At 44.3% G+C, this 11,142-nt stretch overlaps 1 protein-coding gene across 5 annotated transcripts in view; it reads left to right on the forward strand.

Annotated features, from left to right (window-relative positions):
• The first annotated feature begins 1,348 nt into the window (after positions 1 to 1,348).
• The window catches only part of SCP2 (sterol carrier protein 2), a 120,697-nt gene continuing 110,903 nt past the window's right edge, over positions 1,349 to 11,142 (forward strand). The window contains exon 1 of one of the 5 annotated variants that reach the window (XM_082688454.1): positions 1,349 to 1,631. Coding sequence is in view for 1 of the 5 variants with exons in the window: in XM_082688453.1 (XP_082544579.1) it covers positions 1,563 to 1,685 (123 nt within the window). In the remaining 4 variants the exon portion in view is untranslated. Of the gene's footprint in view, positions 1,721 to 11,142 lie in introns of all 5 variants that reach the window. The other 4 variants (XM_082688455.1, XM_082688453.1, XM_082688457.1 and 1 more) reach the window with 4 other exon arrangements.

An 11,142-nucleotide genomic window follows, 5' to 3' on the forward strand; every position in this document is an offset into this window, starting at 1 on the left:
AAAGACATCTTTCCCTGCCTTGGTAAGGCTAGTCTTTCTAGGCAGTGGTCAACACAATGCCAGGTAGCTGTGTGCCTCAGCAGCAAGGAACCTAAACTGGCAGCTGATTCCCAGCTTAGTTGGAAGGACTGATTCACAGAGGGCCAACTGGTAGACAGCACATCACAACTAAACTTGGACTTTATTTCATCTCCTTTTTGCCTGGAACTATAATGTAATTAATCTTTGGTTTGGAGTATGTTCTTTCTTTCTTTCTTTCTTTCTTTTTTTTTTTTTTAAGATTATTTATTTGAGGGGAGGAGGAAAGCACAAGCAGGGAGAGGGGCTGTCAGAGAGTGCAGGAGAAGCAGGCTCCCCACAGAGTAGAGAGCCCCATACGGGGCCTCAGTCCCAGGATCCTGGGATCAGGACTCAAGCAGAAGGCAGAGGCCTAACCAGGCAGACTCCTAACCCTGGGAGCCTCCTATGCACCCCTGGAGTATGTTATTTATTAGCTTATTAAGAGACATTAACCTGGGGCGCCTGGGTGGCTCCGTGGGTTAAGCCGCTGCCTTTGGCTCGGGTCATGATCTCGGGGTCCTGGGATTGAGTCCCACATCGGGCTCTCTGCTCTGCAGGGAGCCTGCTTCCTCCTCTCCCTCTCTCTGCCTGCCTGTCTGCCTATTTGTGATCTCTCTCTGTCAAATAAATAAGTAAAATCTTAAAAAAAAAAAAAAAAAAGAGAGAGACATTAACCTGTATGCTACAGGCTTGTGAAGTATTAGCTATAAATTAGAATCCCTACAGGGAACCTGTGCTACACAAACTATTGGCAAAGACATATCTCAGTTTCTGGGCATTATTTGCTGGAGCGAAACAAGAGTGAGTTTCAGGGATTAAAAAAGGCAGTCACATGGTTATTAAGTCAATTTTGGTTGTTTTAGACATACAGTAAAATACTACCCACGCTTTTGGTGTACAGCTCTAGGGCTGACTCTTACCAACACTAACAGGATACAGAACAATTACAACACTCCACGAATTTTTCTCAGGGTACAGTTTTGTCCATCTAGTTTCCGGCCAACCCCTGCTCTCATTAGGCCCTAGAGCAGACCACACTCCCTCTCATCACAGAGGACTTAAACCTGAATGGCTGTACTAGGTTATAAAACTTTTTTTTCCGTTGTTTGATGTGGACTTCCTCTCCGACTGGCTCGTGAGCCAGGAACCAGAACTTCGCGGACAAACAAGAACTCAACACCCGCCCCCCCTACCCGCCCCCTACCCGCCCCCTGCCCGCCCCCTACCCGCCCCCTGCCCGCCCCCAAAGAACGCGCCCTGGCGGTGTCTCTGCGCACGCGCAAGCGCCGTTCCTTTTTCTCTCGCATTTTTCTCTGTCTCTCCACCATCCTCCTCTCTTTGGGTGCCCCGCCCCTCCCCGCCTCCTGCCACGCCCCCTCCCCCTCCTGTCCCGCCCCTGGCTCTGAGAGACAGCCGGCGCCGCCGCTGCTTCAGACTGTGCGCGCTCGGGTCAGCTGCTTCAGGACTTTCTGCACCCGCGGCCGCCCTGCACGACCAGCGTCATGCTTCCGGTCGCCTCAAAGAATTTGTCCCAGCGCATGGTGTTCGTGGTGGGGGTTGGGATGACCAAGGTAAACGGAGCCGCGGAGCCGCGGAGCCCGCAGGCCGGCTCCCTGTTCGGCTCTGTCCGGGAGAGGCCGAGATGTAGGGGAGCCCCGAGGTGACCGGGAAACGGGGGCCCAGGTCAGGGCCAGGCGCCGTCCAGTGGTTTGTCCTTCTACGGGGAGGGGGTCCCGGGCATCCCACTGCTCAGCCACGGCTTCTTCGACGTTGGCGACTCGGAGGGGTTGTCATTTAGGGTTGTCTTTGAAGTGTGGTCTCGTCTGGGGGTTATACCTGCGGTCATTTCTTTCCCGTTCCTCCTTCCTTTTTCTCCCTGGGTCAGAGTTGGTGACGGACGCCCCAAGAGAGTCCACACTTCCTTTGATTTTGAGTGGAATCCCAAGGTATTTGGACCTTTGACGAGGCAACATCTTCCTTGCCATGGAAAGGAAAGCAGGTGGGGACTGTCCCCGCTCTGCACACCCAGGAATACTCTCCTGTAGGATCCCTTTACAGTTAGAAGCGAGGATGAGGAGGAGAAACATTAGTGATGTTAAGTGTCTCAGCACAAGTGGCATGTTTTCTGGATCCTCTGACCTCCTTTCTGTTCCTCATGTGGTATCTGCTGATTCTTAGGAAGCCAGGGTCCTCCGCTCTCATTTCTTGTCACCCTCACCACTCCTACGTTCTGGTAAAGCCAAACTGCTGTCAGTTTCACCCCACACTGTTTATGCCTCTCCTCTTGTTCTCACTACTTGTACTTGACTTCTTTGCAGTTTTTTTTTTTTCTTTTCGTTTTTAAAAGACCAGTTCATCTTCTCCAAGAAGTCTCTTGATCCTCTTGATTTTCCTGCAGAGCCCACTACTTACCTTTGCTTCATTCCAGATATCCCCCACTTTTGGAAAGTTCAAGTTATACCACTTCACTTTGACAAAAGACCTACGTTACTGTCTATATTTGTTAACCGAAATTCAAAGAGGATTTTTGCTTTTAGAAAAAGTCAAAAAGTGGGGTGCCTGGGTGGCTCGGGCCTCTGCCTTTGGCTCAGGTCATGATCTCAGGGTCTTGGGATCGAGCCCCACATTGGGCTCTCTGCTGAGTGGGGGAGGGAATCTGCTTCCTACCCCTTCTCTCTCTGCCTGCCTGTCTGCCTACTTGTGATCTCTCTCTGTCCAATAAATAAATAAAATCTTAAAAAAGAAAAGAAAAGAAAAGAAAAAAGGCAAAAAGTGAAAATAACATCCAGCATTTGTTCTGCAGGGAGTTGATGGTTAACAGAGGCGGTGAGCACCCCAAGCAGCAAGCAGCAGTCAGAGTGTGACTGCCCAGCTCCTTCCCTGAAAATACACTCAGCGTCTCAGCATTAAACTGCCATAGCTTTGAACTGTGCTTGTGAGCATCTGTGCTTTATCTTGATTTATTTTGTGCATTCATTATCAAGATGTGGCCTAAGGTATCAGAAAAGCCGAAGGGGTTATAGTTTGGGTCCAAGAACACTCAGAAAAATTTCCATATAAGTTAATGGCAATTTCTTCTTCACCTTATGCCATTTCAGTTTATGAAAGTTTTCATAGGAATGCAATATTTTTTTAAAAGATTTTATTTATTTAGTGAGAGAGAGCATGAGAGCTGAGAAGGTCAGAGGGAGAAGCAGACTCCCCATGGAGCTGGGAGCCCGAAGCCAGACTCGATCCCCGGACTCCGAGATCATGACCTGAGCTGAAGGCAGTCGATTAACCATCTGAGCCACTCAGGTGCCCAGAACACAATATTTTTGACAGCGGGGGAAACCCATACTTATGTTATACTGAAGTTCTCTGTTTATATGTTCATATTCTTCCTTAGAATGTAAGCTCCTCTCAGGGTGAGTACCATGTCCAATTCATTGCTGTATCTGTAACACCTTGAAAATGCCTGGTGCCTGAGAATAAGATCCTAATGAAGGTTAGTTGGAAGGTACTAAATGGATATACTTAAGGAAAGAGAGTTGCCAGGGGGAAGTTCTCTTCCTGAGAAAACAGCCTTAAAATTTTTATTATCTTACCAAATGCGGTGAGAGTACATAATTTGATCAAAACATTTGAGTAGAAAAGTCAGTTAATCATAATAGAGCAGGTACTTGGAGTTCATCCTATTGTTTCATGGGAGGGAGGACTTTTTTTTTTTTTAAGACTTTATTTATTTATTTGACAGATAGAGATTATGAGTAGGCAGAGAGGCAGGCAGAGAGAGAGAGAGAGGAGGAAGCAGGCTCCCTGCTGAGCAGAGAGCCCAATGTGGGGCTTGATGTGGGGCTCAATCCCAGGACCCTGAGATCATGACCTGAGCCGAAGGCAGAGGCTTTAACCCATTGAGCCACCTATGTGCCCCAGGAGGGGGGACTTCTAATAGAGATGGTCAGTAAAAGCTTTTTAAGTATGACATTAATGCAATCAGATCCTCCATTGGCTGTTGAATATGTGATTATATTGGCTGTGTAGGAAAGCGTACAACTTTATAACCCTTTGGGAAGTAATTTGTTTCTTTTTCTAAGTTAGGAGATGGAGGTGTAGGCAGTATTAGTTACAGTATTGAGGGAAGAGACTGGGACTGTGAAGAACAGCTTTATTAATGTACTTATTGGGCCAGTTTCTTCTAGGTTAGATATTTTGGAACTTGGGGCAGGATTTGATGAGGAGGGAAAAACTTACTAGATAATACTTTAAGCTCTGTTGGTAAATTTGTAATGGTCAGATTTCTGTGTTATGGTTCTTAATTTGAATAGCTGAGTTCCTGATACAAGTTGAAGTTCCTTTAATGAGTTTTATTATTAGTGTAGGAAGTAAGTTAAGATTTCTTTGGTGGATGTCAACAGGTTTTAATACAACTAAATCATCACTACCATCAGGCTGACAGCAGGCCAAGTCCCTTTGCTTATGCTGCCTACCTTCTGATTTGCCCTTTGTTCATAGTTTTATGTTCTACCTATTTCAAGAACTGATCTGACTTGATCTGTTTCAGTTGCAAAATAACAGCAATAAAAACAGAGTGGGGCAGCTTAAAAAGCAAATATTTCTTTCTCACAATTCTGGAGGCTGGGAAGTCTGAGATCAAGAGATTAAGACACTGGCAGATTCATTGCTTTTTTTTTTTTTTTTTTTTTTTTTAGATTTTATTTATTTATCTGACACAGAGAGAGAGAGATCACAAGTAGGCAGAGAGGCAGGCAGAGAGAGTGGGAAGCAGGCTCCCTGCTGAGCAGAGAGCCCAACGTGGGCCTCCATTCCAGGACCCTGAGATCATGACCTGAGCTGAAAGCAGAGGCTCAACCCACTGAGCCAGATTCATTGTCTTTTGAGATCTTGCTTTCTGGTTCATAGATAGCTGTGTTCTTGCTGTGTCCTCATATGGCAGAAGGGGTGAGGGAACTCTCTGGCATCTCTTTTATAAGCATATTAATACCATTTGTGAAGTCTCCATCATTATGACCTCCCAAAGGCCCACCTCAGTCATTCAGTCATATTGGGGATTAGATATCAATATATGAATTTTAGGAGGACACAGACATTCAGTCTATAGTGCAGTCCAAGTCCTATATTTTCTTATTTCTATTTCTTCAAATTGTTCTAAGTTATCCTGGTTCCCTTGTAGTTAGGGCCAAATAATTAAGCACTTAATTTTTCTAATAATTTTATGTGTGATAATTTCATGACCCACAGAAGAAATACATTTTACATGACAACCGCATACACACAAGTTTGCTAAAGCAACACTTACTTGGGGAAACTCTAGGTCAAATGTTCTAAGTTCTTAAACAGATACATTGAGAGGAAAAGAAAGTAGTGGAGGAGGACCTGTAGGTTAACAAAGAATTAAAAGACCCATACAATTTTTTTAAAGATTTTTTTTTTTTAATTTGACAGAGAGAGAGAGCACAAGCAGCACGCAGAGGGAGAGAGAGAAACAGGCTCCCAGCTGAGCAAGGAGCCTGATGTGGGACTCTGATCCCAGGGCCCTGGGATCATGACCTGAGCCGAAGGCAGCCGCCTAACCAACTGAGCCACCCAGGCATCCCAACCCATAAAATTTTGATAAACGGGCAAGACTAAACTGTAGTGTCTATAGATACACACTTGGATGATAAAATTATGAAATATTACAGAAAGTGGTTACAGTGGGAGTAAAGATAGTTACTACTGTGGGGATGGAGTGAAGATTGCGATTGAGACACAGTGCTTGGAGGAGTTTCTGCAGTAGGGGCAAAGTTCAGTCTTTTTCGTGTGAGTGGTGGTATCAAAGATAAGGAAAGGCACACACTGGATAAAGCATTAGGACAGATTTTAATCAGTATTATTGGGAAAGGGAAAAGTGCAGTGTGAACTCAATTATTTTTTTAAAGATTTTATTTATTTGTTTGATGGATAGAGATCACAGGTAGGCAGAGAGTCAGGCAGAGAGGGGGAGAAGCAGGCTCCCTTGCTCAGGGGAGCCCAATGCATGACTCAATCCCAGGACCTGAGCCAAAGGCAGAGGATTAACCCACTGAGCCACCTAGGTGTGACTTCAACTAAATTTCGATTTATACAGAGGTGACCGAATGTTTTAAAGGGAAATTACAATTATGTATCTATGTGTGTGTCTACTGGGTTTTGTCATAATATATCTTACAGTGGTTTACAGTCAAAATCTTTTGAAAGCCATTTTTTGTTAACACCTCCACTGACCATTCCAACAAGTATACTTTATCTAATCAGTCACCCAGCTTGGATTTTACTTCCTTTACATTTTGCTTCTTTTCTTTTTTCTTTTTGCATTTCATTTTTTCTTTCTTTCTCTCTCTCTCTCTCTCTTTCTTTTTTTAAAAAAGATTTTTTTAATTTATTTGAGATAGTGAGAAAGAGAAAACTAGCAGTGGGCAGAGGGAGAAGCAGGTTCTCCACTGAGCAGGGAGCCAGATGTGATCCCAGGAGCCTGGGATCATGACCTAAGCTGAAGGCAGATACCCAACTGACAGAGCCACCCAGGCTCCCCTTCCTTTATATTTTTAAGTCTGTCTGCTTTTTCTATCCTTTCTGCTGCTATCTTAGTCAACTCTCACTTGGACTGTTCCAGAATCATTTGGCCTTGCTGCCTGAAACTTTTTCCTTCATTCATTCTCCACATTACATCTAGAATGATCTAAGATGTTGGTGGGAATGCAAGCTAGTGCAGCCACTCTGGAAAACAGCATGGAGGTTCCTCAAAAAGTTGAAAATAGAGCTACCCTATGACCCAGAAATTGTACTACTGGGTATTTACCCTAAAGATACAAATGTAGTGATCTGAAGGGGCACGTGCACCCCAATGCTTATAGCAGCAGTGTCCACAATAGCTAAACTATGGAAAGAGCCTAGATGTCCATCAACAGAATGAATGGATAAAGAAGAAGTGGTATGTATATACACAATGGAACATTATAAAGCCATCAAAAAACCTGAAATCTTGCCATTTGCAATGATGAATGATGGATGAAACTAGAGGGTATTATGCTAAGTGAAATAAGTCAATCAGAGAAAGACAGTTATCATATGAGCTCACTGATATGAGAAATCTGAGAAACAAAACAGAAGATCATAGGGGAAGGGAGGGAAAAATGAAACAAGATGAAGCCAGAGAGGGAGACAAATGTAAGACACTCTTAAACTCAGGAAACAAACTGAGGGTTGCTGGGGCAGGGGTGGCAGAGAGCTATAGGGTGGCTGGGTTAGGGACATTGGGGAGGGTATGTGCTATGGTGAGTGCTGTGACTTGTGTAGGACTGATGAATCACAGGATGCCTGGGTGACTCAGCCAGTTAAGCCACTGCCTTTGGCTCAGGTCATGATCCCAGGGTCCTGGGATCAAGTCCCACATTGGACTCCTTGCTCAGCAGGGACCCTGCTTCTCTCTCTCTCTCTCTCTGCCTCTGCCTGCTTGTGCTCTCTCTCTCTGACAAATAAATAAATAAAATCTTAAAAAAAAAAGACTGATGAATCACAAACCTGTACTCCTGAAATAAATAATACATTATATGTTAATAAAAAAAGAAAGAAGAAAAAAAATAAGCAAAAAGAAAAAAAGATGCAGGTCTTTTCATCCCAATCTCTCTCTCTTTTAAAAGATTTTATTTATTTATTTGAGAGAGAGGGGAAGAGACAGAGTGCATGAGTGGTGGGGGAGGGGCAGAGGGAGAAGCAGACTCCTCCTTGAGCTGGGAGCCTGATTGGGGGCTCAATCCCAGGACCCTGGGATCATGACCTGAGTGGAAGGCAGATGCTTAGCTGACCAAGCCATCCAGGCACCCCCCCAGTCTCTGTTTCCCTTAAAAAGTAGGTCTTTATTTTTCAAAGCAGCTTTAGGTTTATAGCAAAATTGAACAGAAAATAAGAGTTCCCATGTGCTCCCTGCCCCCATGCATGCCCAGCCTCACTCAGTAATCTGGACCAGAATGGGGCATTTGTTAAAATCAGTGAAACTACACTGACATATCATTATCACTCAAAGTCCATAGTTCACATTAGGGTTCACTCTTGGTGTTGTATATTTTAGGTTTGGACAAATGCATAATGCCATATATCCACTGTAGTATCATATGGAATAGTTTCACTACCCTAAAAATCCTTTGTGCTCTGCCTGTTCGTCCCTCCCTTCCCTCAACCCTTGACAACCACTGATCTTTTTACTGTCTCCATAGTTTTGCCTTTTCCAGAATGTCATATAGTTGGAATCATACAGTAATATATAGGCTTTTCAGATTAGCTTCTTCACTTAATAACATGAATTTAAAATTCCTCTATGTCTTTGCATGGCTTAACAGCTCATATCTTTTTGGTGCTGAGTAATATTCCATTGTTTGTATTACCACAGTTTATTTATTCACCTATTAAAGACATTTTGGTTACTTACAAGTTTTGGCAGTTATTTAAAAATTACTAAGGGTGCCTGGGTGGCTCAGTTTTTGGGCATCTGCCTTCAGCTCAGATTGTGATCCCGGGGTCCTGGGATCAAGTCCTGCATTGGGCTCCCTGCTCAGCAGGAGGCCTGCTTCTCCCTCTCCCACCCTTCCTGATTGTGTTCCCTCTCTTGCTGTCTCTCTGTCAAATAAATAAATAAATAAAATCTTTAAAAATATTATTATAAATATCCCTGTGTAGTTTTTTGTGTGGGCATAAGTTTTCAACTCATTTGCATAAATCCCAAGGAGCACAGTGGCTGGATCATATGTTAAGAGAATGTTTAGTTTTTGTTGTTGTTGTTGTTTTAAGATTTTGTTTACTTATTTAAGAGGGAGAGAGTGCGCAATGGGGTGAAGGTCAGAGGGAGAAGCAGACTCCCCGCTGAGCAGGGAGCCCAACACAGGGCTTGATGCCAGGACTCCAGGATCATGACCTGAGCTGAAAGCAGTTGCTTAACAACTGAGCCACCTTGGCTCCTGAGGATATTTAACTTTATAAGGAACTGCCAAACTGTCTCTCAAAGTGGCTGTACTATTTTGCATTGCCACCAGCAATGAGTGAGACTTCCTATTACTTCCCTTCTTTTTAAGCATTTGGTATTGTCGGTATTTGGATTTTGACCATTCTAATGGGTGTGTAGCAGTATCTCATTCCCTCCCCCCCCCAGGCTCTCTCTCTTTTTTTAAAGATTATTTATTTTTTTTATTTGAGAGAGAGAGAGAGAAAACAAGTGGTGGAGGCTGAGGAAAAAGCAGGCTCTTTGCTTCAGGGAAAGCAGGGAGACTAAGCAGGGAGTCTGATTCGGGGCTCCATCCTGGGACTCTGGGATCAGGACCAGAGCTAAAGGCAGATGCTTAATTGACTGAGCCACCCAGGTACCCCCAGTTTCTTTTCTTTTCTTTTCTTTCTTTCTTTTTTTTTTTTTTTAAGATTTTACTTATTTATTTGACAGACAGAGATCACAAGTAGGCAGAGAGACAGGCAGAGAGTGAGGGGGTGGGGAGCAGGCCCCATGCTGAGCAAGGAGCCCAATGCAGGGCTTGATCCCAGGACCCTGGGATCATGACCTGAGCTGAAGGCAGAGGCTTAACCCACTGAGCCACTCAGGCCCCCCACCCACCGAAGTTTCTTTATAAGATTTTTATTTATTTATTTGACAGAGAGAGAGATCGCAAGTAGGCAGAGAAGCAGAGAGAGAAGGGAAGCAGGCTCCCAGCTGAGCAGAGAGCCCTATGTGGGGCTCAATCCCAGGACCCTGGGATCATGACCTGAGCCGAAGGCAGGGGCTTAACCCACTGAGCCACCCAGGCGCCCCCCGAAGTTTCTTTATAAAAAAGAAAAATCCATTGTTTTTAGGATAAAGCCCAGACGTCATAGGAAGGCATATAAGGTCCCTTTTGAGGTGGCTCTAGAACCAGACTGTCTGAAACTTCAGCTTCGTTACTTAATTAGCTACGTGTCCTTGGGCAAATTACTTAATCTCTCTGTACTCTAGTTTTCTTGTTGTAAAGTGATGATATTAATAATAGTACCTACTTTTTGGGATTATTGTGAGAATTAAATAAATTGATACATGAAAAGGGTTTAGCATAATGCAAAACAAAGTAAGTACCCAATAAGTGTTAGTAGTTATCATTTGGTCTTTTTTTTTTTTTTTTAAAGATTTATTTATTTGACAGAGAGAAATCACAAGTAGACAGAGAGGCAGCCAGAGAGAGAGAGAGAGGGAAGCAAGCTCCCTGCTGAGCAGAGAGCTCGATGCGGGACCCGATCCCAGGACCCTGAGATCATGACCTGAGCCGAAGGCAGCGGCTTAATCCACTGAGCCACCCAGGCGCCCCTTATCATTTGGTCTTAAGTTACTCTTCTGTCCCTGTCACTTGCTGAATCTTATTTGTGCTTCAACTTCTGCAACATAAAATTGTTTACAGTACCTAGATTGAGCCATATTCTCTCACTTCTAGGTCTTTGCCCTAGAACTTTTTTTTTCTCTTATTTGGCTAACTCCTACTCATTCTTTTTTTTTTTTTTTTTTTAAGATTTTATTTAGTTATTTGAAGAGAGAGAGATTACAAGTAGGCAGAGAGGCAGGCAGAGAGAGAGGAGGGGAAGCAGGCTCCCTGCTGAGCAGAGAGCCCGATGTGGGGCTCCATCGAAGGACCCTGGTATCATGACCTGAGCCGAAGGCAGAGAGAGGCTCAACCCACTGAGCCACCCAGGCGCCCCACTCCTACTCATTCTTTTTTTTAAAGATTTTATTTATTTGACAGACAGATCACAAGTAGGCAGAGAGGCAGACAGAGAGAGAGAGAGAGGAGGAAGCAGGCTCCCTGCTGAGCAGAGAGCCTGATGTGGGGCTTGATCCCAGGACCCTGGGATCATGACCTGAGCTGAAGGCAGAGGCTTTAACCCACTGAGCCACGCAGGTGCCCTACTCCTACTCATTCTTAAAGATTAATTTGAATGTTAGTTCCTCTGGGAAGCCTTTCTAGTCCTCCTTCTGAGGCTAGGTAGTTTTCTCCCCCAAATTATTCAGTACTTAAGGGCACTATAGTATAATTGCCCGTTTTCCACTGGACTAGAAGC

This window comes from Mustela nivalis (assembly GCF_964662115.1).
Source record: "Mustela nivalis genome assembly, chromosome: 10".
Taxonomy (NCBI): domain Eukaryota; kingdom Metazoa; phylum Chordata; class Mammalia; order Carnivora; family Mustelidae; genus Mustela; species Mustela nivalis.